Source organism: Equus asinus, chromosome 5, assembly GCF_041296235.1.
Source record: "Equus asinus isolate D_3611 breed Donkey chromosome 5, EquAss-T2T_v2, whole genome shotgun sequence".
Classification (NCBI taxonomy): Eukaryota; Metazoa; Chordata; class Mammalia; order Perissodactyla; family Equidae; genus Equus; species Equus asinus.
Window position 1 is genome coordinate 98,242,681 of NC_091794.1, and position 25,732 is coordinate 98,268,412.

At 53.3% G+C, this 25,732-nt stretch overlaps 1 protein-coding gene across 5 annotated transcripts in view; it reads left to right on the plus strand.

The window, feature by feature from the left end:
* The window catches only part of ECE1 (endothelin converting enzyme 1), a 104,506-nt gene that overhangs the window by 42,574 nt on the left and 36,200 nt on the right, over nucleotides 1–25,732 (plus strand). For 2 of the 5 annotated variants that reach the window (XM_070510772.1, XM_070510769.1), the window contains exons 2-4: nucleotides 9,172–9,258; nucleotides 17,702–17,843; nucleotides 23,244–23,456. In XM_070510772.1, the coding sequence (XP_070366873.1) occupies nucleotides 9,172–9,258; nucleotides 17,702–17,843; nucleotides 23,244–23,456 (442 nt within the window). Of the gene's footprint in view, nucleotides 1–6,494; nucleotides 6,699–8,851; nucleotides 8,966–9,035; nucleotides 9,259–17,701; nucleotides 17,844–23,243; nucleotides 23,457–25,732 lie in introns of those variants that run through there. The other 3 variants (XM_070510770.1, XM_070510771.1, XM_070510773.1) reach the window with 3 other exon arrangements.

Here is a 25,732-nt window from a genome sequence, read left to right on the forward strand (position 1 = left end):
ATATATATATGCGCCACTGTTCTAATCTAGAACTGCCTCCCATTTTACAGATGGAAAAGCCGACTCCAAAGCCCAAGCTTTTCCCATAAATGATGATAATATTCAGGCCCAGTTCTGAGTCTTTTAACTTATTTAACCCTCACAACCCCATGAGGGCAACACCTGTTTCCGTTTTACAGATGAGGACACTGAGGCTCAGATGGTGAAGTGGCTTGCCCAAAGATTAGACTCAAGGAGCCCAGCTCTCAAGTCCACACTCAGCCACCCGCAGCCTGGCAGGCACACATTTTCTTTGTGTTCTGGAGAGGGGAAGTCACTTGCTGAGGCTCAGCGTAAGGCAGTATCAGAACTGGGTGCAGAATGTAGGTCTCTTGCCTCCCAGCCCAATCCCTCATTACCCCCTGCTGCCCAGCACATCTCCTGGGCTAGAGGAGGAGATGAGCAGGCTGGCTCTGTTGTCCACTGGCTGTGTGACCTTGGACAAGTGAATGAACCTCTCTGAGCCTGTTTCCTCACCTTAGAAAATGGATAATCAGACGTGCATCATGGAGGCTATCCTGAAAGTTAAGTGGCATCATCTACATGAATTGGTGGGCATGGGGCCTGGCACAGACTGTGGGAGCCCCGGCCAACCTCAGTTCACGGATCCAAGGAGTCCCCGAGCTTCTTGCCCCACCCACTCCCTCCTCCCTCTTCACTACTCACCCACCCTCCAGGGTAACACAAATACTAATTACAGCCATCTCCATGAGCTGCTTCCTGCTGCAGCCTAATTACTAGGCAGCTCAGTTATCACCGTTACAAATAGCATTAAGTGAGACAGATTAACTTGGTCCTGAGTTTTGCGTGATGAGATCAGCAAGTTGTTCAGGCTCACTTGGTCTCCTTGGCTTGGGACTTACCCAGCCTGGTCGCCCAACACAGCTTAGGGCCAGCTGCAGGCTTCTGGTCTGTCTCAGACTTGGTGCTCGGGGAAGATCCGAGTGGACCAGTTAGCCCCTCTAACCGGGCTGGGAGGTGACAGCTGAAGGGGTCAGAACAGAGCAGATTGGGGCCACCGTCTTATTTGATGAAGTGGCAAAACCTCAAGCTGTGGGGCTGGATACACGTGGGTTCCACTCCAGGCTTTGTTCTTTTCTGCTGTGTGACTTTGGGCAAGTTCCTAGCCTGGCCTGTATTACACTTGTTTCACGCTGTGCCACGGGGAAGAGTCAAGGAGATAATAGGTGCCCGCAGGTACCAGGCCCAGCGCATGGCGTGTCATAGGTCCTATCTAGCCTTCCCTTCCCGTCTTTTGTCATCCTCAGTGTGACTTGAAGGGCCAGCCCTTTCTGAACCCCCTGCCACACATGCTGGCATTTGCCGAGTGCAGCCTCTGCGAGGCCCTGGACTGAGGACTTCACGTGGCTTATTTGTTCAACGGGTATAGAGACCCTATGGAGTAGGTACCACAATCGTCTCCATTTGATCGACAAGAAAACCAAAGCACAGGAAGGAAGTGGAATGGCTGTGTCAAGGTCACACGGCTGCACTTGGCTCCCAGTGACTCTGTTGGCATAAGATGCTAGCAGGCCGTGCCGGGTGCTGCCGCGGAGCCTAGAGGAAGGTCCCAGTGAAATCTGAGAAGGCTGCCTGGAGGAAGATGCATCTGAGCTGAGGGGTTAGCCAGGCAAGAAGGAGAGGGAAGCCCTCACAGGCAGAGGGCAGTGGCTATGCAAGGCCTGGGAGCAGGAAGCATGTGTGTTTAGAGGACTAACCGTACATATTTTACTGAGGTTTGAGTGTGTGAGGGAAGACTGCCGAGAGACAGGCTGGAGAGGAGCCAGATCCCAGGGAGGGGGTGGGAGAGGGAGGTTGGAAGCCCAGCCAAGGCTCCTGCTTTCTTCTGCCAGTTCCAGCCGGCGTGTGAAGGAGGATAGTGACTGGATCCTATCAGTTAGTTTCGAAAGCTCTGCTTGGAGCCAGCTGGGAGATGACGGCCTGGGGGGAGTGATAATTGGAGATCGAGGGGTCCAGGGGGCTAACCAGGGAAGGCTCCTGGGGGCAGAGAGGAGGGGGCAGAGCCAAGGGGGCCTGGAGAGCGGGGCAGAGATGACAGATGGAGGCCGTCAGGCGGGTGGGGTGGAGAGAGGCATGATAGCGGTGTGGTGAGTGGCCTGTGTCAGGGAGTAAGCAAGAAGTTGCTGGCCAGGTTTGGGGCTTGGGTGTGAGGTGGCCTCCTCAGCAGGCACGGAGGCAGGGGGTTGGCAGCACTAGGCAAGGCTTTCACTGCCTCCCGGGGCCCCCAGGCAGGTGAGTCAACACCAGGCCAGGTGAGGGAGTGTTTTCCAGCTCCCAGCGTATGTGGGCGAGCCTCCCGCTGCCAGCACATTAGGGGCCAGCCTGGGACTCTGGGCCAGACCAGGCTGATTGACTCATGGACTGGCAGGGCTGCAGCCTGCTCCGAGGAGGCACTTAGCAGTCTTGACCTCCCATGTGTGCCCTATGCCCTTGGCCTTCCAGTCTCTCTCCCTGAGGCTCGCTGTTAGGCCTCCCTGCCCCTTACTCCTGCTCGCCTTCCGCCTTTCCGTGCTCAGGCCTCCAGCTCCATCTGACCCCCTTGGTGGCACAGAGTGGAGTCTCCCTCGCCCACCCCCAGTCATATCCCTCCCTATTTCCCACAGCCCAAATGGGGCAGCCTGTCATTGCCAAAGGAGGTCGGCTGGAGAGCCAGGCTCCAGGGAGGTGGCAGCAGAAGAGGAGACCCTGAGAGGGTCAGGAAGATCCAGGGTTGAGTCCCAGCGCGGCCGCCAATGGACAGGCTGCCTCCTTTCTCTGCCTCACTCTCTGCCTCTGTAAAATGGGAATCCCAGGGCGCATCCCACAGGGCGATCGTGACACAGAAAGAAGAGAAGGATACACAAGAGCCTTGGAACTGGGCAGTGCTGGGCCTGTGTCGGTGTCAACGACTCTGCTTTCTGTCTTACGGGGCAGCCAGTTTTTTTTTAAGTAAACATTTATTTTAGAACAGTTTTAGATTTACAGCATTATTGGGAAGATAGATAAGATATGCCCCACACCCAGTTTCCCTTGTTATTAACATCTTATATGGTGTATTTGTCTCGATTAATGAACTGATATTGACACATTATTACTAACTAAAGTCTATACTCTATTCAGATTTCTTTGGTTTTTACCTAATGTCCTTTTTTGTCCTGGGATCCCGTCCAGGATACCCCTTTGCATTTAGTTGTCATGTCTCCTCGAGCTCCTCTTGGCTGTGACAGCTTCTCAGACTTGCTTGTTTTTGGTGACCTTGACAATTTTGTGCAGTACGAGGCAGGTATTCCGTAGACTGTCCCTCAGTTGGGATTTGTCTGATGTTTTCCTTGTGAATAGACTGGGGTCACGTGTTTTGGGAGGAAGGCCACAGAGGAAAAGTTCCATTTTCGTCACATCATCAAGAGTGTGTACTGTCACTGGTAAGTCATACTGGACTTATACTGGACGTTAACCTTGATCACCCAGAAGTCGGTTATTTCTGCCCTGAGCACAGCAGCAGGGGTAGAGTAATGCCAAACGTTGGCCGAATGAAAGCTGAACCCAGAAAATATGGACGAGGGCAAAAGCAAATGGGAAAAGTGAAGGAAAATAAAGAAAAACAGGTATGAGGTGGGTTCTGTGGCCTGTCCCCTTGCTGCCAGCTTCCTCTGGCGTGGGCTGCTATATGCCAGGCAGTTCATGTCTCAGCTCACTTAATCTTTACAATGACCCTTTTTATAGATGAGGCAATTGAGGCCTTGGATTGGAAATGACGTGGTCCCATGAACCAGGGAACCTGGGGTTGGGCCCAGGTCTGTCTTCACTGCCTCAGTCCCGCTGTTGAATCAATACCTTGAAGCTGCATTCTCGCGAGAGTGGTTTAGGGAAGAGGTGTTCCTGATACAGGTTGTCTCTAATTCACTTTATTCCACAAAGGATTCGTGATGGGTTATGACTAAAACACAATCAATAAAATTATATGCAGTAGAAATGGAAAATCAGGATCAGAGAAAATAGAGTGGAAAATGTGGACAAGGAAAAAAGCTGGACATAAAGAACCAGGAGAGTGCCCACAGGTGGGTTTCTGATTTGGCTGTGAGCTTCCTGGCAGCCAAGAAGAAAGGGATACAGGCTGATTCCTATGATTTTTATTATCAAAAAGCAAAGAAGCAGTTCACTCCTTCAGGAACTTGGTGGTGAATTTAAAAAGAAATTTATCACCTGGAAATTTCTCATGTAAAAGACCCGGAGAAATGTAATGGATAATGTAATAGTAGTAACAGATGTTATGTGGTGTCATCTTCAGGAGTCACGGCCATGTTTTTACTATCTTGCCCCTTCCCCAAAGTTGTCCTGTTTGGATTTTGTCATCGAACAACTAAACTCTACTGTTTCTTCTTCGTTAAAGTCACAGATGCCTATGCCCTAGTGAAAACCTTGGATACAAATTAACCAGTTATCTGTATACCAGGTTCTGTGCTCAACACGGGGGATGGAGGGTGATAAGATGATTGTTGCCCACCCCCCAGGTCCTCTCCATCCCAGGGACAAAGACCGCTACACAAAGGCCTGAATGTAATGCAGGTGCTATGCCGGGGGGCACACCAGGGGGAAGGGTGCCATTCCTCTGGCTGGGGAGGAGGGGAGGGCTTCGTGGAGGAGGAGGCAGGTCCGAGAGGGAGAGCAGCTGTCAAGGTGGAAGGGGCACAGTCTTGGGAGAAGGGATGTCACATAGCCACAAGTCCCATGAGGCGGGGCACCAAGTCCTCCTCTGGGCTGCCCCCTCAGCTGGCAGCTCAGGGCCTGACGCTGGAGTTGGAGAACTCCTGCTGAGTGGTTGCCACCTGCAGGGGTACATCAGGGGTCAGGGTGACGGCCACACACCTGAGGGCTCTGTGGAGGGTGAGCCTGGAAAGGTGGGTGTGGGCCAGTTGGGGGAGTCCTTGAATGCCAAGCTAAGGAGTTCGGATTTTGTTCTTTAGGCGGTGGGCATCAACTGAAGGCTTTTGAGCCTTGTGTTATTTCAGTAAAGAGATACAAATAATGGCAGCTAACACTTAGTGGGCACGTGCTGTGTGCCCAGCGCTGTTCTATGTACTTTATCTGTATTAACTCATTTAAGTGTCACAGCAGTCCTGTGAGGGAGGTACTGTTATCATCATCCCAATTTTACAGATGAAGCAACTGCGGCACAGAGAGGCTGAGTCACTTGCCCAACGTCACACAGCTGGGAAGTGGCAGAGTAGGGATCTGAACTGAGGTTTGGATCTACCGCTTTTACTCACTCTATTATTGTGCTTGATAATATAATATTTAACTAACATGTAACATGAGTGTGTACAGATGACATGTAAGGATTTACGTTGGGATCCCAGCTAACTACTGGCACCAGAGGCAGGAACTGACGAGCCCTTTGGGTGCCAAGGCCAGCATCGCGGAGGATCTGAGGCTTAGAAAGTGTGAAAGGAGCTTGGAGGATGCGGCCGGGAGACCTGGCCTCTGACTTCCCCTCTTGGGTTGCTCTTTCCTGCCTTTGATGCGCTCCAAGATTCCTTGGAGCAAACCAGCTACGAGAGCTGTCTGAGTGACTGACGCATTGGGGGCAAATGGGATCATGCCTGGGTGCCACTGGGCCCGAGGCCTTTGTCGTCAGAAACGCAGGAGCGTTTATAACATTTCTCATTCCTCTTCAGCCCAGACCTTTGATTCCCACAGAGTGGGGCTTCCAGAGCTGGGCACCATCACACCCTCATCTGGCTCTCATGACCTCCTCTGGGGGTTTGGGGGACTGGGGACGGGCTGTGGTTCCCACTTCTCCATTCTTGGTGTCCACCAAGCCCTTCTCCTCCACAGCTTGGCGGGGCTGGGAGCGGAACCAGCACATCAGCTAGAGGCTCCCCACAAACCAGCAGGCTTCTTCCCCTTCCTGAAGCTTGCCGGGCCAGGCATGGCACCCACAACCGCAAATGAGGCAATTAGGGGGGACAAGTGCCAGCCACCCTGCCAGCTCAGCGCCCTCGCACTCCGTGAGGTCCCCACCTGGAGAAGCAGCTCCCTGTTCCGCAGAGAGCATGGGACTGGGAGTCCAGGAACCGGGTTCTAGCCCAGCTCTGCCACCTACAAGCCACGTGGCTGGGCTGCTCTGGAGGCAGCTTCATGAGGTCAGGCAGGTGAGGACTCACATCCTGGCTCCGTCACTCTCTAGCCAGGTGACTTGAGGCAAGTCCTTGCTCCTCCCTAACCGTCAGTCTTCTCATCTGTAAAGTGGAGGTGATGACTCCCACCTCACAGGGCCTCGCGGGGTCCGAGAGAGACGTTCTGTCAAGCGGCACACAGGTGTCGGGGCTGCCCAGGCCCGCCCCTCCCTGTTCTGTAAAATGGAAGTGATACCTACTGGTGGCTCTAGGTGGGCGTGGGGATCAACCAGACAGTGAACGGAAGGCCCCACCCCGCTGCTGGGCGGGTACAAAGATAGGGCTGCCTTTGGAATGTCACTCGATGACTGGGGCCTACCGCGCTCCCCACAGAGCAGAGCAGAGCCGGCTAAGCCCTTCCCACAGCCAAGCGGGGTTCAGTTTCACTGCAGGGCCCGAGGCAGCTCTTACGAGAAGGGCCCCTCATCTTTTGTGTGCTGGAAAATAAACAGCTCTCCATCTCAGCGGATTTTTGCTCGGGAGGTATGTGAGCTTCCCTCACCACGAGTCCACAGACGGGCTGCGGTGGGATGGACGGCAGGGGGGGCCTGGCTTTGGCCCCGGAGATGGGCTTCCAGCCTCCCTCCCCCACCTCCCTCCCACCTTTGCTCAAACGCCAATGGAGGCTCCAGCCCCAGCCCAGGCCCTTGGGGATATGGGACCTGATGAGACCCAGCCCTCTGCCCTAGAGCGCTGTCTGCTTCAAGAGAAGGAAGCATGGGACTGGGGAGGAGTGGGGGCACAGAGCAGGGGACCAGACACTGCCCGGGGTCAGGGGAGGGTGGGCAGGGGGGCCTGGAAGGGGTGATCTCTGAAATGAGATGGAAGGAGGAGGAGCCGTTGCTTTACTGCACCTGGCGAGTTACTTCCCTGAGCCTCAGTTTCAGGCTCTGTAAGAGGGTCCAATAACACTGCTTCAGGGGGAGGGCGAGAGGCGTGGATGAGATGATTGGTGTTAAGAACTGACAGATACCTCCTACCCCTCGGTGCCTCATACCCCTGCTCTGCCAGGCTGGGGGGATGTTTGGTGGATTGCCCTTCTTTTTCAAGGGTCTTCTCCTGGGGCCGTTGGCACCTGTCACTGAGTGTACTCCAGAGGGAAGTGAGGAAGGCATGGGAGCCTTGGGTGGGTGATGGGAACTCCTCCCCCCAGTGGGAGTGAGGCTGAAGACAGAATTTAAGACCCTGCCTCCCTCGGGGCCTGTGCCCCTACGACAGTTTCCCTTATCCTCCGCGCACATGGCAAAGTTAGATGCAAAGGATTTATAGGCACCGTCCCAGAGTCATTTTCACTTCCCCTCCCCTTGTTCCGGCATTTATTTTAACTGTCTGTTGAGCACCTATGGTACGCTGGTTGATGGGGAGTCTCTGTGCCACATGAGGTCCCAGCCCCGAGAAAGCTCACAATTCGGGGGAGGAGGAGATGGACGTTAAAACAACAACAGCGTGACAGCAATCAATACTATAAAGGGAAAAAGCGAGGTGCTGTGATAGAGAATTTGAGGGGCTGCTTATGGTGGTTGGGATGTTTGAGGAGGTGACATTTCAGCTGAGATTTGAAGCAGGAGCCAGCCAAGGAGATGAGGAAAGAATGATCTGGATAGAGGCAACAGTAGCTGTAAAGGTCTTGGGGGAAGGGGAAACTGAGGAAGGTGGGGAGTGGCACGAGATGCCACGAGGTGGGCAGAGGGTGTGGGCACTGGTAAAGGGCCTGCCCTGCGGACTTTTAAGCGAAGGAGCAGCAAGATCAGAATTTCCTTTTAAAGGCTCGCTCTGGTGCTGAGAGGCTGTAAGAGGGCAAGAGTGGCAGCCCAGAGATCGTCAGGGGCTATAGCTGTGGCTGTCGCCCTGGGCAGTCACCTCAATCCTCTGAGCCTGTTCCCTCACACACGTGTGATTGTGAGAATCAACAGAAGTGTACTTTGGAAAGCTGAAAAAATGTATTCCAGGGCGATTGCAGGTCTGGCTGGAAGCAGCTGGGGAGGGAGCACCTGCCTAGGGCTCTTGGCTCCTGAGAGGAAGGTGGAGGGACGGGTTACCTTCCTGCCTTTTCACTGGCCTGGAAGGGGGGGATCCTAATGTTTGTGGGGGAGGGTCACACCTGTGAGCCTGGGGCCAAGCACTGGATTCCCCTCCAGCCTCCCAAATGCACACACAGCATCTTTCATTCTAGGTCAGGGGAGTTCTCTGGAATTTTCTGAAATGCTCTGGCTTAAAGACCCCTGACCTAGAGGAAGCAGGAAATGAGAGGGGAGACACCTGTCGTTTTTATTCCACCTTTTTTTCCCCCCTAATCTTTCTAGCTCTGATTGAGGAGACTCCCTTGACGCACCTAGGGGCCAACGGTGGGAGGCACCGCTCTCTTGACTGTTGTGGGCCGAACTAGGGGCACCTTCCTAATCCTCGACTCTTCGTGTCTGCCGCTGGGAGCCCCCTTATTGAAGGGGGACTTCAGGTTTCTTAGGAGGAGGGGTTGCTGCGAGGCTCCTTCCTGCCTTCTAGGGGCTGGTCCTGCGGGGCCTCTCTCCCGACCTCTGGGAAAGCGAGCGGCCAACGTGGCCCCCGGACTCTCGGGCCTTGGGGGTGTCCCCGTGAAAGGCAGGGAACCGGGAGCCCCATGCCGCTCAGGCCCCGCCCGCGAAGGTGGCGCGATGCCGGCCCGCCCTGGCCAGCGGGGCGCGCGGCGGCGGTGGGGCCCGGGCGGGCGTCGCGGGGCGCAGCATGCGGAGCCCTGGGCGCTGGGCAGAGGCGTGCGTTGCATAAGCGCAGGGGGGCGGGCGGGGGCGGAGGGAGGCAGGACCCCCTCCCCCGCCGCGCCGCCCGTGGGCCGGTCTCCGTGTCCCGGGAGGGGCGGGGCGCGGCGGCGGTGGCGGCGCCCGGGCCGCTTCCCCATTCTCCCCATTCGGGCGAGAGCATGGAGGCGCTGAGGGAGTCCGTCCTGCACTTGGCCTTGCAGATGTCGACCTACAAGCGGGCCACGCTGGACGAGGAGGACCTGGTGGACTCGCTGTCCGAGGGCGACGTGTACCCCAACGGCCTGCAGGTAGGAGCCCCGGCCCCCCCTCCCCCGGCCCCGCCAGCCGGGCATGCGCGGGGGCTGCCCCCGCCCGCATCCTGCCAGCCCCGGAGGGGGCCCGTGCCAGCCCAGCCGCAGCTCAGGGCTCCGCGGGGAGGAAGCCTTCCTGGGGCAGAAGTGTCCCTGAGGTGCTGGCCTCCCCTCGCCAGCTCTGCCCGTCCCCAGATCCTCCCACCACCTGCTAATGGGGCTACCGGCCGGGTGGCAGAGTTGAAGCACCCTGCAGAGCTGAACTGGTCCAGTTCTCTTTCCGTAGAAGGGGAGACTCTGAGTGCTGAGGGACTCGCAGGGTCACACGGCCCCTTACTGGCAAAGTCTAAAACTGTCCCCGTTTTAGCTTGGAAAGCCCTACTCCCTGGAACCCCTCAGTCCTGGGCAAACCAGGATGGTTGGTCACCCTATTTGGTAGGCATTACCCCATTCTTCCATTTTCCCCCCAAACCTGAATTCATGGGGGGAGGAACCCATCCTCTGCCCCCTCTGTATCTGTCCTTTTCAGCCTCCTCAGGAAGCCCAGCTCCTCCCTTCCCCAAGGTCTGCCCCATGGGCCTCAACTGTGCCTGCCGCCTCCCTGTCCTGTGGCAGAGTGGTGAGCACGGCTGCTTTCTGCTCTTCACTGCCTGCGGGGCTGAGCTGGGACAGTCCTGACCAGGACCTCAGCCCGGGTGGGGTTTGGCCCCACACAGGTGGGCAGGAGCAGTTTAGAAATGTCAGCGATGCCCAAGAGGGCCCTGTGATCTGGCTCCTGAGAACTGGCATCGAGAGAGGAGCTGGGGCATCTCAGTCCAGGATGACTTCTGCCGGGGTGACCAAGGGAGGTGCTGGGGACAGTCTTGGGCCACCTTTTGAACTGACACCAAATCACAAACTCATCTGGAAGGCAAGCTTAAGGTGTGTGGAAAGTCAGCCTGCCGGGCCCAACCCTACTCAGGCACACCTCTTGGGAGCTGTGATAATAATACTGATAAAGGGAAACAGCATTGATGGAGTCTCTCCTCCAGGCTAGTTAAATAGGCCCAGGAGATCTGAACTCATGACCCCAAGTGGCCTCCGCACTGGGATATGGCACCCTTATATACATCATCCCACTAACCTGCGGGACCACCCATGAGCTGTAAGGATTACTGTTCCCATTTACAGATGAGGAAACTGAGGCTCTGAAAGGGGACACAACTCACCTTAGGTCACAGAGCTAGAGACCCAGGAGTGAGAAATCAAGCCTAGTCGGTCTAGAACTTCTTTTCTATGGACCCTTCTTAAGAGGCTAAGTTCAGCAGGAAATCAGATTTTCTGTGGCAGGCATTTTTCCCTTCACAAATCAAAACAGAGTCTAATCAGCAATCTTTTTCAGTCTCATCTTCCACAGAAAGTTCTAAATATATCAGCACAAAAGCAGTTCGGAATTCACAGCAAAATAATATGCCGTGTTGTTATCATCATAACAGCAGCCCACATGCATGTAGCCTTTTCCAGGTCCCAGAGACCGTCCGTCTGCCTGAGGCTGCCTGGCATCGTGGGGCAGCCCAGTCTCTGAAGCCGGGGGCCCACGTTTGAATTCTGACTCCGCTCATGATCTCGGGCAAGCCGCTTCATCTGTCTAAACCACAGTTCCCTCATCTGTAAAAGAGCAGTTAGAGAAAGTAGGTGTAATACACATTGCGGGGCCTCCGCCTTGTTGTTTTGATGACCTGTGAGATAAAGCCTCCTGTGGGTGTGTTACAGACGATGAAGCTGAGTCTCAGAGAGGTTAGGGACATTCCTGTGGTCACAGAGCTGTCGTGTGGGTTGGAGTGCAGTGTTCGTGCCCGTATACCAAACTGGGTATGTTGTCCACTTTTTACACACAAAAAGCCAAAAAGGTTGGCCTAAGGATTGGGGGCATTTCTGTGGTTACCCAGCCTGGCTTGCCTTGAGCTTCCAGACTTCCCCAAACAGACGTGACCCAGCCAATGCTCGTTCTTCTAAGAATCGAGAACCATCAACCTCAACCTGCAAAGCAGAGTTTTCTATTTTATGTTTATAATCATTGGGGTTTTTTTTTCCCCCGATATAAAAGCTTTACATGCTCATTTGTGGGAAAAAAATAGAGTGAAGTATAAAAAAAGATTTAAAACGAAACAACAATCTCACCCCTCAGAGACAACCACTGCTAGTTTTTCACACTGGTAGGTATATATTTTTCAACATAGTTGAGCTCATTCTAAGTACACAGTGTTGTGTCCTGCTTTTTTAGTTTAATGCCACTTCATAAGCGTTTTTCTCTGTTGTTAAAAACTTCTAAAACATGCTGCCATTAAAAATCTTAACACCTCATGGTACCAATATATAAAAATATATTTACTCAATCTGCTACAGCTGGTCTCAGTAACTGTAAAGCTGTGGATGACCGTCTTTTAGCCTTTTGGATAATTTCCTATGAGCTGATTGCTAGAAACAACTGCTCCCTCAATTTTAGGCTTTTTATTTATTTATTTATTTTTATTTATTTTTTCTTCTTCTTCTTCTCCTCCCCAAAGCCCCCAGTACATAATTATATATTGTAAGTCCTTCTGGTTATGCTCTTTGGGGCGCTGCCTCAGCATGGCCTGATGAGCACTGCCATGTCCACGTCCAGGATCCAAACTGGTGAAACCCTGGGCCACCAAAGCAGAGAGCACAAACCCAACCACTTGGCCACGGGGCCGGCCCCTTTAGACTTTTTAAAGTGGACCCAGTCCCCTAAATCTTCCTCTCTTGACTGGCAACATTAAAAATAAGCTACTTGAGGGGGCCAGCCTGGTGGCATAGTGGTTAAGTTCATGGATGTTAGCTCAGGGCCAATCTTCCTCAGCAAAAAGTGGAGGATTGGTGGCAGATGTTAGCTCAGGGCTAATCTTCCTAAAAATAAATAAATAAATAAGCTACTTGATTTTTCAGGACTTTGAAGCCCATTGGTTCTAGGAACTCCAAATCTATCGACAACAGTACTAGTACAGTCATGCACTGCATAACGACGTTTCTGTCAACGGTGGACCACGTATACGATGTGGGCCCATAAGATTAGTACCATAGAGCCTGGGTGCGTGGTAGGCTATACCCTCCCATCCAGGTGTGTGTAAGTACACTCTGTGATGTTCGCACGATGACGAAATCGCCTAAGGGTGCGTTTCTCAGAACGTGACTGTAAATGAAAACTTCTTTCAGCCAAACTTGCCACCTTTATTACTGAATATGCTGACAAAGTGTTGAATTTAGCTGGAGCAAAGTTCTGCCTGCACCTCACCTGAAAGGGTTTTGCTTTTCCTTTATCTCATATTTTAGGCACCAGTTAATTGCCACCCACTAAAGTTAGTCACTGTGGACTGAGAGCAGAATTTGAAGCCAGGTAGCCCTAATGCGGGGCCCCAGCTTTGCCTCTCATGGCCTGTGGGACCTGAAAGCAGTCACACAAGCAGCTTTATTTGTAAAATGGGCTTGAAGTTATTAATCTACCTCCCAGAGCTGCTGCAAAGATTCAGATGAGACCATATAAGTGGAAGCATTTTGTGTAGTGCACAAAAGGTGGATTTGGTTGGTATCAGGATTATGATCAAAACTCACTAGGCATGATGTCTCAATAATGCCCTAAATAGAATAGTTTTCCTCTTGGAGGCCTCTGCTCTGCTTAGACTGGTTGCCTGGCCTCCCCACACCGCAGCACACAGCATTTCAGTAGCTCAAAGGGAGACAGCCAGGGTTACACCTGCAGCCTGAGCTGGGGAGCAGAGAGCCACAACTGTTTACCAAAACCTTTGAAACTCATCTGGTTACTCCTAAAAATGCATTTTTTCAAGAAAAAGGAAAGTTGAGATGTTTAATTCCTAGCGGTGATTTTTTCCTTTTTTTTCCCCTGCCCTCCACAGGGCTGTCTTTCGAGAGTGATTTCGGAGACAGTTCCACTCGGTACTTTAAAAGACCCCTCTGCTTACCAGGAGATCCTTTCAGCTCTGTCCACCTGTTGGAACCTAAATTCTTGGCCTTAGAGTTTTTGTAGAATCTGAGATGGTCAGACCTGGGACCTCCTCATTTTAAAGATAGGAGCCTGAGGCCCAGAGGCTGCCCAGCAACACACGGTGGGGTCTTGAATAAGTCAAGGCTGGCCCTTGGCTTCTCAGGTTTGCGCCTGTTCCCCTGTGCCATCAGCCGCTGGGTGTTGCTCTGGGAAGCAAAGAGAACCGGAAAGTACTTCTTCTAAATACTAGACTTCGATTCCTGTTTAAATGCAAGGAGTCCCCTCCCCCACAACAGGTACTGCTTTACACTGTTGCCAGTCGTTGGAAGAGAGACGGGGCGCAGGTAGGGCTCGGGGAAGAGGTGGGGAGGACAAGAGGACATTATAGTTTTGTTCTGGGCTGGCGCCAATGGCCTCAGCTGGAAGTGCGCCATATGGAAACTTTACTGGAAGAAACGTCCCCAACCTAACACCCTCAGGGAGGCAGGGTGCCACGGTGGGCTGAGCTGTCATGGTCCATCAGCTCTGAAAGGCTGACTTCAAGGCAGGTGGCCTGGTCGCCTTGCCAGCCCTCACGGAGGGGCCGCAGGGGGTGGGCTGGACGCCAAACCCTTGGCTAGACTGGCTCCTCTTTGCTGCTCACGCAGCCCAGGTCGCTGGGGGACCTGGCAGGGGCTCAGGAAGAGCTTCTGCCTTCCCACTGGGCCCCCTGCTTCCTCTGAAAACCAACCTCCCCACCCTTCTCCTGCTGGCTTGTCTCCTGGGCCCCAGGTGGCGGTGTCACGTCCTCACCTGCAGAACTCGTTCTTGCTGTAAACCTAGGTGAGCCAGAACTCACTTCTGTAACCAAATATTTATCCCTCATTAGGGCTTTGTTCCCTTGGCTGTGGAAACCCTGGGAACTCCCGGGCTGGATAGCTCGCCTGTTTCTCTCTGTCTGTCTGTTTCTCTGGCTCTGTCTCTCTCTTTCCTTCTCTGTCTCCCTCTCCACCTCTGTCTTTTGAGGGCATCCCTTGCTTTCTATCTCGTTCTCTGCCTTACACGACAATAAATAGGATATTAAGCCCACCAGTGAGCTGAGCATTTACGGTAATTCTCATCTCCATCTTCCAAGCATCAGCTCAGCTCCTTGGCTGATGGCCACTTCCCAGTTACCTCTCCCAAGACGGAGCAGGCTGCCCACCAGTAATCCTTCAACCCTCCCAGTTGCTGCAGACCGGTCTCTTGTGATTGACACACGTTCATTTCCAAAGGGAAAGCGAGAAACCACTGGCATCCTCCTCTTGCTGTGTCCAGGATCCTCTCCGCGGCCTCTGAAGGAGGCAGGGCAGGGATGGTGGGGACTCAGAGAGGAGAAGGGACTCGCCGAGCCAGACAGCACCCCACACTCTCAGCCCCGGCCCTGTGCTTGCATTCAGGAACTGAACAGCCTCTCCTGGAGAGGCGTCTTGCTCTCGGCCCAGCGCCTCCAGGTGACGGCTTCTGCCGCAGGGGGTTGCCTCGGGATTCCTTTTGCCCTCAGAGACGAGGCTTGTCCAGAAACCAGCACATCCTCAGACGGGCAGTAAGAGTGGAGCAGAGAATATTACAAAGGTTAAAAACCCCATTGTCGGGGCTGGCCCCGTGGCTGAGTGGTTAAGTTCGCGCGCTCCGCTGCAGGCGGCCCAGTGTTTCGTTAGTTCGAATCCTGGGCGCGGACATGGCACTGCTCATCAGACCACGCTGAGGCAGCGTCCCACATGCCACAACTAGAAGAACCCACAACGAAGAATACACAACTATGTACCGGGGGGCTTTGGGGAGAAAAAGGAAAAAATAAAATTTAAAAAAAAAAAAAAAAACCCCATTGTCAAATTCCACTTGCCATTTCTGCCTAGAACTATGAATTTTCAATTTAATTCTGACTTAATTCTACTTAAGTTTTACAGTGAGCACTGTCTATTTGCTTGACACCAAACAATGAGGCTCAGCTCGACTTTTCTTGCTCCTGGGAGGAGAATGGTGGAGGCTGTGGGTTCTGGAGAGAGGGGTTTTCTCGCAGTCTCTCCCCGCCCTCCTCCCCGCCATCCTGGTTTCTTCGGGACCTAATCCTAGTAGCTACTCTTAGGGATATTGTGAAGATAGAATAGCATCATCTAGCAACAAAACGATGCCAGGCACATAGAAAGCACCCAGATGTTAGCTGTTGTTGCTACTCTTTTTCCCTTCCCTCTTTCCTTTCATCTCTTCCTTCTCTGCCTTTCCCCTCCTCAGATTCCCCACACCACGGGATTGCTCTGTCCCCGGGAGGGGAGGTTTTCCTGCTTCCCCAAGCCTGGAGGCCCTGCTCCCTGGCTTCCTAGAGTCAGCACCAGGCAGAGAGGCCTCTTACAGCAGAGTCTCCCCACCTGTCTGCCTCTGCCCGCCCTCCCCCCACGAGCTGCGCCGTGATGACGGGCACACTGAGAGGCCTAGAGGAGAAGGCAGAAGGTGAGCCCAGTCCAGGGCTGGGACAGCAGGAAAAATAAGAATAAATGTTGGCGCCCCCAGGAAGGCAGTGCCTCCTTCCAATCCAAATCCAGACCCCTCTGAACACCAGTGTCCGAGGTCAACCACGTGAGAGAATTGATACCTCGGGAAAAGCACTTGACGAACCTTCCAGTGCTGTGAATGTGTTAGCGTCGTCCCAGGCTGGCTGTCTCTGCACTGCGCCCTCCCAGCCCAAAGTTTTAACTTAGTGGCAGCAACATGCCCAGAATCTTTGTTTCTCACATTTTTAAAAAGGTTCTGAAAGGATTTCAGGAGGCAGCGCCCTGCCCCCCGCCTGACGCAGCTCCTTTAATGCCCGAGCCTCTTGGTCTCCGCGGAAATATGAGTGGGCCCCAGGTTCCTTTTCTCGGTTTTAGAACCCAATTTTTCTTCCGTGAAAAGTTCTTTGTTCTCCTTTTGTCTGGTGCAGCAATTCCCAGTCATTTCCTGTCCAGAAAATAGCTAGTAATGACCACGAGGCCACTTGGGACCCTTTTGTAAGGTGTCCGGCCTCAGATCCCCAAGTGCCAGTAGGAGGCTCCCTGAAGGCTGTGACCTGGCTCCCAGAAGCAGCCACACTCGCAGGTGATGGTGGGGCTCCTCACCCCTTGCCAGCTCCCCCCGCCGCCACTGTCAGGCTGTGGGTCTCCCTGCCTCCCCTCCAAGCCTTGGTCCCTCCACCTTGGCCTTTCCAAAGTGACCTGATCAGGTCACTCCAGCCCACAGGAAGAAGTCCACGTTCTTTAAACTGGTTTACAGCACCCTGAGGATCTAGGCCTTGCCCCGCTTTCTTCTTCCCTTCCCCATTGACCTGGCCAATACCTGCTTATTCTTTAAGACCCAGTCCTGGCATCCTGCCTCCAGGAAGCCTTCCTTGACTGAACCGATGCCCACTCCAGTCTGTTTAACAACCTCCCTCCTGGGCTGTGAGCAGCTGAAAGCAAGGGAGTCTGTCTTCCTTTCAGTGTTTCCAACATGGCCTGAGTTGGTGCGCAGCTATTGGCACACGGCTGCAATGTCACTGAACTGAGCCCCACCTTCAGGGGACCCCTCTGTCCTGTGGTCCCGGCTCTTGCAGGAAGTACCTCTCGGAACAGAAGGGAGCCCCAGGCTGGCCCGGGGGCCGAGGGCTGTGAGTGCTGTTGGCTGGTGTGTCCCTCCTCAGCCTGGAGGGCCCTGCCACGCCCTCCACTTCCTCTCATTGTGCCTCCCTTCCTGTTTAGCTAGACTGTTAGGCTGGGGACAGTTTTCCTCCCTTTGAGGACCTGCCTGAATGGAGCCATTTCTCCATGGCATCTCCCCTGCCATCTCCCAAATCTCTGGCCCACCAGTGGGCTCTGGAATCGACAGGCTGGAGCTCACATCCCAGCTCTACTGTTTAGCTGTGTGACGAGAGGCCAGGGTCTCACCTCTCTGGACGTCAGTTTCCTCCTTTGTAAAAAGAGAACTAATGACACAGCCTTCGTGGCATTGTGGGGGCTTAATGAGTAAGGATGTCCGAGCTCGTGGGAAGTGTGAGCGATGGTTGTGTCATCCCGGCCTATCCATGCGGGGGCTCCTAGGAGAGCCCAGCTGGACGCCCACTGGAAGCCTGTGAGGCCAAACATCCTGTTCTTTTTTGAACTCCTTACTGGAGAAACAGGGAAAGGCCAATCTTTTTTTTCTTCTACCCATATCAGGTGACACAAAAAACACAAGCGCAGCTGGGCTGAGCTGCTTGACTCTGATGTTTAGGAGCAAATCTGAGCTGCTGAGCAGGGTGGTAGTTCCTCTCCTGGATTAGGACCGATTGCGTGGGAAGTAGACCACCCCTGAGGCACAAGGGCCGCCCTGATGTCTCCCTGGGGCCTGGGTCCGCCACAGAGCCCCTTCCTCCTGGGGAAGGGGGACCCTCTGACGTCTTCCCCGCCCCCACCGCCTCCTTCTCTGCAGGTGAACTTCCACAGCCCCCGGAGTGGCCAGAAGTGCTGGGCTGCGAGGACCCAGGTGGAGAAGCGGCTGCTGGTGCTGGTGGCACTTCTGGCGGCAGGACTGGTGGCCTGTCTGGCAGTGCTGGGCCTCCAGTACCGAACAAGTAGGTGCCTCTGCATTGTGTCGTGGGCTTAACTCACTTAATTCTGTCTGCCTGTGCAAGGGGGCTTCCTGCTCGGGCCAGGACTGGCCTCCAAGGCCAAGGAGAGGGCTAGGTTTGGAGGGTTCAGGTTGCTGAGTAGACTGAGACCTGGGAGGTGAGTGGCATGGGTGGTGTAAGGGTTTTGGCATGAGATGGAAGTGAGTCCAAATCCTGGCCTGGCCCTTACCGTAATCTCTGTGCCCTTGGACAAGTCACTTAATCTCCCAGCACCTGTGTCTTCTCTGCTTTACATGGAGAAAACAGTGCCCAGTTTGGGGATGTCTCTGAGGATTAGAGATAATGTGTATCACAAACCTGGAGCCCCGTAGGACTTCTCCAACCTTAGCTCTAGGTACTTGTGTTGTTAGGATGTGGCCTGGTTAGACGTACAGGCTGGCACTGTCCGCCATCCTTAGTTCCAACAAAGCAGCGATAATGGCTTCCGTTTACTGAATGCTTTCCATGTACCAAGTGCCACACCTCTCCTTTACACTTAATCTCGTTTCCTCCTCCCAGCAACTCTATGAGGTTACTTTGGGCTCCATTTTCCATATGAGGAAAGTGAGGCAGTGGGACTAAGTGATGTGCCCGAGGTTTCATGGCTAGCGTGGGAGGAAAGGGGGAAGCTGGAATTCAGTCACAGGCTGGCGGGCGCGAGCCCAAGCCTTGCCTCCCTTTGTTAGCATCGTGCACCCCAGTGTGCGTTGGTAGCCCCAGGAAAGCTGTTCCTCCATGATCTAGCTGCCCTTTATGTCCCTCCGTATTCACATTTCTGTCCTACCTTGTATAGCAGTGTGGTCGGACCCCTTTCCGATCCCACTGTCAGGGGTCTGAGGTTGGATCTGCGTCCAGCCAAGAGCATCCCACAGGGTCGAGGTTCAGTAAGCATTTATGGAACTGGAAAGGGCAGATCCGAGCTAAAAGTGAGGATGGCGAGTCCAGCCCGTTCCAGCATCTCTCACTCCGCTGTGCCGCAGCATCTAGCTTTCTGATGGCAGTAGTCCACCTGGTTGAGCAGCCTCTGGGGGCTTTGCTCAGTCTAACCCCACCGACTTGCTCACCTGGTCCCTCATCCCATCAGAGAGATCGTGAACCTTCATGGGATCTGGGAACATCAACTCCAGGCTTCACTGGGCTTTCCCCACTTTGAAGTTGCTGGCTTCCGTGGGTGGCCATGCTGGACCAGGATGGGGAAGGGGATTGGGGCCTGGAGAGGGGGCAGGACTCCATCCCTTCCATCCTTACATCCCCCCTCCATCAGGCACTCATCCATCCGTCCATTCATTTCACAAATATTTAATGTTTGTACTCTGTATCAGGGACCTAGATGGGGCTTAAGAAATAATTGCTTGATTATTTAACTGACTATGTAGTGGTTTGTAGATGTTTTACCAGATGTGCCTAGCCTGGCAGGTGCTTAATGCATATTTGATTAATTAATTATTTCCAGGCCCTTAACCATATGTGCTTAGCATAATGTCTGCATGCCGTAGGTATGCAAATAGTTTGTAAAGGGAATAAATACATGATTGAATGGACAAAGGAACAAGAAGGAGGATTAAACCGGGAACAGCCTTTCTCTGCTGGTCACTCTTGTCCTGCAGCCACCATCTTGCTTCATTGTAAATCAACGTCAGTTCAGAACACCCTGCTGGGCAGTGTGGACCCTGGCTGGCCTCATCTGCCTGGCTCTTGGCCCTGTGTGTGGGAGCAGGTGACGCTCCAGCAGGCAGTGTCACCCTGAGATTGCCCCTGGGAGTTCCCAAGATGTTTCTCCACCAGAAACCAACAGGGAGTCCCCAAGGGCTGGCTCCTAGTCATTAGGCCCAAAACGCTTCTGCTCTGATTGTCAGGCGGGGCCCACAGGGAGGAATCCTGCTTCCGCCTCTGTCCCAGCCCCTCAGGGCTGCAGAAGTGTTTTCCCCAGCCTGGACCTGGCTGAGAGGAACACTTCCCCCAGGGTGGAGCTGGGCCCGAAATCAGATGACCTTTGAGCCAACCCGTGTGTCTTCATCAGCTGCTGTGGCCTGGGAAAGCGTGGCCACCCTGGACATTGACCGGAACCTCATTACCCAGCAGCAGGTGCTGGCATCAGCTGCATTTGAGGAAACATCAGGCTAGTCAAAGCAAGTTCTTTGAAGATTTCGAAAGACCTACCTCTAAGTTATGTCTGGGCCCTTGAATACATATTTATCCACCTTTGTGCTGTACCCGCCTTTCCAGAAGCTTGCAGGGATTTTGCAAACAGCAGCAGCAAAACAAACAATAAATTCTCCCAGAAAATATTTGAAGTGTCTTAGTGTTGCGACCAGGCACTGTCCAGAAGAGTGTCTGTGAACTAGATCTGGGACCTCTTCCTGCCTTCTTGATAGATCATGCATGTCGTAAGGGGAAGAAATATTTTCTGCCTCTGTAGGTGATGACCAGGTGCTGGACAAAGCTGTTTCATTCATTCAGTCAGTCAGTCATTCAGCAAACACATATGGAACAGCAGCTGATAGGTGTCAAGTACAGTGCTGGGCAAAGGAAATGTGAACACAAGTAAGATGCTGGCTTCACCCTCAAGCTCACATTCTAGTTGGGGAGGTGGACAGGGAGACAGCCATGACACGTCCTAGTCCGTCCTGGGATAGCAGGCACCCAGGCAGCCAAGCAAGGGCCCCAGAGAGGGACAAGGGTCTGGGAAGGTTTCCTGAAAGAGCTGGAGTCTGAGCTGAGTTCTGAAGGTGTTGACCTTCATCTGAGATGAGGGCAGCCTGGAAACTGTTAATTGTTCAAATATTCATTAAGCACCTGCTGGGCCAGCAACAGTCCGTAAACGATCTACAAACCATTAAATAGTGAGTTAAATAATCAAGCACTTATTTTGCTTAAGCCCCACCTAGGGACCTTGCCCTGTGCCTGGCAGAGGGCTGCCTGGTGAGGAAGTCAGCCTCTCAGACCGGTTCCTTGGGACTGGCTTCTTATTTTGTTTTTAAACCCAAGTCCCCTTATGATAACTATTAAAATCTTAATGTCTCTCATGCACACACAGGCACACACATGCACGCATGCACTCATCCTCATCTGTCTCACTCCCTAGGATCGCCCTCTTAGTCTGTCTGCAGTCTGTTTTCTGGACATTCCCACCAGCCAAGATTTTATCAAGCTTTACTTCCTGCAGTTTGTTGTGTAAAAACAATAGGTATCCTTTTCCCTTTTCCAATTATGAGGCTGTATCATAATAGTGAATAGGCTTTTTCGAATGGCACAGAAATTCTCTTCCCCCATTCCCACCCCCCATAAAGAGTCTGGCACATCCCCCTGGGCGGGGAGTGGGGCATGCCACTCTGAGACGATCTGATCTAGAAATATTTTAAATGGCACCATATCCCCTACCATTTCCTTTCTCTATTTTCATGCTTAATGGTTCAATAATTTTTAATTGCTGTGTAGTCAAGTCAAAATAAGTAATTACCTTAAAATAAAGTCACCCTGATTTTGTGCTGCTGTGCGGCTCCTCAGCACCCTTTGTCAGCCTGTAGGACTTTGTGTTTGTCAACAGATGGTAATGAGCCCGCAGGCCGCCCCAGCCCCGGCCGACATTGTGTCCCCGAGTGAGGCGAGGACTGCGCCTGCATCCTTTTCTGCTCTGAAGATTGGCCTGGGGACGTTGGACCCTAAGATTCCAGGGAGCTGAGCCCCATGTCCAGCCATGAGGTCATTTCATCACACTGCAGAACTGGTCCTACCGTTCTTCCTCGTTTCTAGATAGAGAAACTGAGGCTCGGAGAGAGGGGATCGCTTCCGCAAGGCCCACAGCCAGAAGCGGAGAGCTGGGCTCTGAACCCGGGCCCATCGCCGGCCCTGCCTCACTCCTCCCTGTGCAGCGGGGAAACCGGACTCACCAGAAGGGCCACAGCCGCCCCGGCGTGACCGGCCGAGCTGGTGGGCGAAAGCAGAAGCCCCCAGCCAGCCAGGGAGGTGTGGGATGGGTCAGAGCGCTCACTCGCTCCGAGCCTCAGTTTCTTCCTCTTTAAACAGGGATCACACATATCTGGTGCCTGCAGGGAGGCCTGAGTGAGGTCACGAGTGTGTGTGACGTGCCTGGGGCAGAGCCGTGTTCAGAAAACGGTCCCTTTTGTCGCCAGTGCAGCTTGTGTCAGCCGACCCTTCTCTGGGCCAGTGTCCTTGCTGGTGAGCCTGCACATCGGGCCTCCATCTCCCACAGAGTCAGGCCCATCTTTCCTCGGGCTGGGCCACGGCTGAGGCTGCCCGCAGTTTGCTTCCTTTCTTGAGCCTAAACCCCCTGAGGCGGGGGTCGCCCCCCCTTGCCTCTGGCGTCCTCAGCCCTCACTGCCTCTGCCCCACGGCCCATGAGAACCAGCTCAGGGGAAGCTGCTTTCTCCACTCGTTGTGTTTTGGGGGCACTTGTAGGACTGATAGGATTTGGCAGCCTTCCACACAGCCCACCTGCACCAACTGGTGTCCCTCCTCAGCCACCACCCGACAGGCTGCCCTATCCCCTGGCAGTGTGGTGCCGTGCTCGCTGGCAGAGCTCCCCCCCAGGCCACAGCACACACAGCGGAGAGGGGGTGGGATTCAAATCCCATTGGCCTTGGACAAGGTATTTAGCCTCTCTCTGCCTCAGTTTCCTCATCTACAAAAGGACCTTAAGAAAAGTGATCTTAGGTTTGTTTCACCTCTGTTTCTTTGCAGGTTCAGTGAGGTCACTCTTCTGCCTTGTGCTCAGTGGGAATGGTTTCTCCTAATTCCTCCGTTCCTAGTGAGCTTCCCTTCTTAGTCCTGGCGCCATACTGTCTGCATCACCCATTTGGCGTGGACTAAATATCCTCAGGTTACATTCGTCGAATAAATGACAGGCACTTCTCCTCCTCTTGTTTTTTAACTTTTCTCATATCGTGTGTGTATGTACAACTGAGTTGTTAGCTCTTGAAGGAAAGGACTCTGCCTTTCATATCCCCCGCCACCCCCCACACACTCAGTGAAGAACCTGGGAGGTATTCAGTAATTATTTTGTCAAATAAATGAATACATGAATGAGTGAACAAATTTGTTGAACATCAGGGGATAATAAAAAAATCAATGATTATTTGTGGAAGGAAGGCCTGATTAATAGAAACACCTTCATTCTGGGCACATTTTAGGCGTCTAAATAGAAGTCTTATTTTACAAGCCGGGAGATTGTAAATCTACTGAGATCCTTTCTCCTTGGGGTCTAGTGACTATCCAGTTCCAAATCTGTTTGGTCAGGGCCGGGGTGGGGCCTGGCACCCCAGGGCCCCAGGCCACCTGCACTGTGTTCCCACAGCCTCCTGCCTACCTGCCCTTCACTGGCCTCTTGTCCTTGACCCCTGCCAGGAACCCCCTCAGTGTGCCTGAGCGAGGCCTGCATCTCAGTGACCAGCTCCATCTTGAGTTCCATGGACCCCACAGTGGACCCCTGCCAGGACTTCTTCACCTACGCCTGTGGCGGCTGGATCAAGGCCAACCCCGTGCCTGATGGCCACTCACGCTGGGGGACCTTCAGCAACCTCTGGGAGCACAACCAAGCCATCATCAAGCACCTTCTCGGTAAGCGCCCGGGAGGACCAAGGAATGGGGCGCAGATGAGGGCCAGTTAGAGGAAGAGCTGGGCAGAAGGGCAGGACCGCGGGCCCTGGAGTCGGTGAAGCCGCCTACTGTGGAGTGTGTGTGACTGTCTGTGCCGTCGCTCAGGTGTGATCCTGAGTGAGTTGCTTGTCTCTGAGCCTCAGTTTCTTCAACTGTAAAACAGAATGAATGGTACCCGAACTGCAGAGTTTTGTGAACTAGAGAGCACACGCGTGAAGTGTTAGCATGGTGTCTGTGGCGCACAGTAGGTGCAGCAGAACTGGTAGCTGTACTTGTTGCTTTGTGACTTCAGGCTGAGGCTTCGTTTTTGACTAGTATTGATTGTGAGTTTCACAGGGCGTGAGGATAAGGAATCGAGGCTGAGGAAACCAGATCAGATTTTAAGGTTGTGAGCAGATAAAACTTACAGCCAGAGTTTATCTGAGAGTTACTCATTGGAGGCGGGAATCTCCTCAGCCTCATGGTCATCGGCTGGCATGAGCCACCTAACCAGAGTTCTTCTCTTTGCACTTGTTAGGCCTCTCGCACCTCTAGTTGACCTCAGTGTTGGTGGTTTTTGGTTTTGGTTTTGGTTTTCGGTTTTTTTGCTGAGGAGGATTTGCCCCGAGCTAACATCTGTGCCAGTCTTCCTCTGTTTTGTATGTGGGTGAACACCACAGGATGGCCACTGACGAGTGGTGTAGGTCCACGCCCGGGAACCAAACCCAGGCTGCTGAAGCAGAGCGTGCCAAATTTAACCAGTAAGCCACAGGGCTGGCCCCTCGGTGTTAGTGGTTTATCCATAGATTAGAATTCCACGTCTGCCTTGTCTCAGCTGTATCTCCAATTAATGTTTGTTGAATTAACATCTGCCTGCTGGGGTCCTCCTCCACGTGAGATCACACCCCCCATGCTGTCACATACAGAGGTCCTGACTTGAACTCCTTAGCAGCCAGGACCTTTGCTGTCTCGCTCTCCTGCTGATCCCTGCCCTTCTTGGGACCCTAAATGCTGGCAGAGGCTAGATCATGAAGAGCCAGTCAATTAATCCATCTGTGACAGAACTTAGAGTTGACAAATACTTCGTAAGTTTCTAAAAAACCCTCAAGATACTCAAAAGTAGGTAAAATAGAAGAAGACACCTAAAAGGGGACAAATCTTCTCAAAGGGACAGAAACCTTTGTATGAGGTAGGAAAAGATTCTAATTTGACAATTAGGGGTTTAAGGCAACTGTGTCTTTAGATGAAAGTGGAACTATGCAAGCCAGGGTAAGGAGACCTTTCCTTTCTTTCCCACCCAGCCCCTGGCGGCACGGCTGCTGCTGGGTGAAAACCACCCACTGTTCCTCCCTGGCCTCCAGCAGCTCCTGGTCAGGGCCCCTCAGCCACACAGCCTCCTTCTTGTCTCCCTGAGGGTCAGAACAGGGTATGGGTGGAGGTGGGGCTGCAGGAACCCGGATGTCAGGAACAGCAAAGCCCCTGGCTGCTTTGTGCTGCCCAAGTGCTTTTGAAAGGGGACAGACACAGCCTTTCACTTCAGAACTAGAAGCTTAAAAGGCAGATATGTCTGTGGCAGTGAGACTGGAAACTCCAGGTTGTCCGTTCCTCAGTGCTGGGGGCTTGGCAGGGACCATCAACCAAGGCGGGAGAGCGCTCCAGGGAGAATAACAAGATGGGCTAGCACCTCTGCCTCAGTCACCAGGCCCTGGGTTCATATCCTGGCTCTGCCACTTACTGTGTGATCTTGGGTCAGTTACATAACCTCTCTGGGCTGCTTCTCTCATCAGTACAATGGTAACCATGCCTCCTCCAGGTTATGAAAATCAGATGGGAACATCCATGTAGAGTGCTCTGCCTGGTCCTGGCGTGTTGTGGTGGCTGCTGTTTATGTAGCTGTTACTGTTACTGTTCACCATTGAGCTTTGTACAACACTTTACAGAGCTCTTGTGTAGAGGTCGTCCCTTTGACCCTGTGGGGTGGGAGCTGGGAAGCGATTGTTCTCCCCATTAGATAGATGAGAAAACTGAAGTCCAGAGAGATCCTCAAGACAGCTAGTAGGTGACGGTACTGGGACTTGCTTGGCTTCTGGTCCCATGTCCTTTCCCCTGTGCCACATTGCCTCCTTCAGTGTCAGGCGTGGGAATGACCCCCTTCCCACTTTGCTGGAGAAGGCCAGCAGGGAGCGCGGAGCATCAGGGTCTCCAGGAAACGGGGAGAGAGACTGATGTTTGTTGAGCGCTGCTGCATAGCACACACC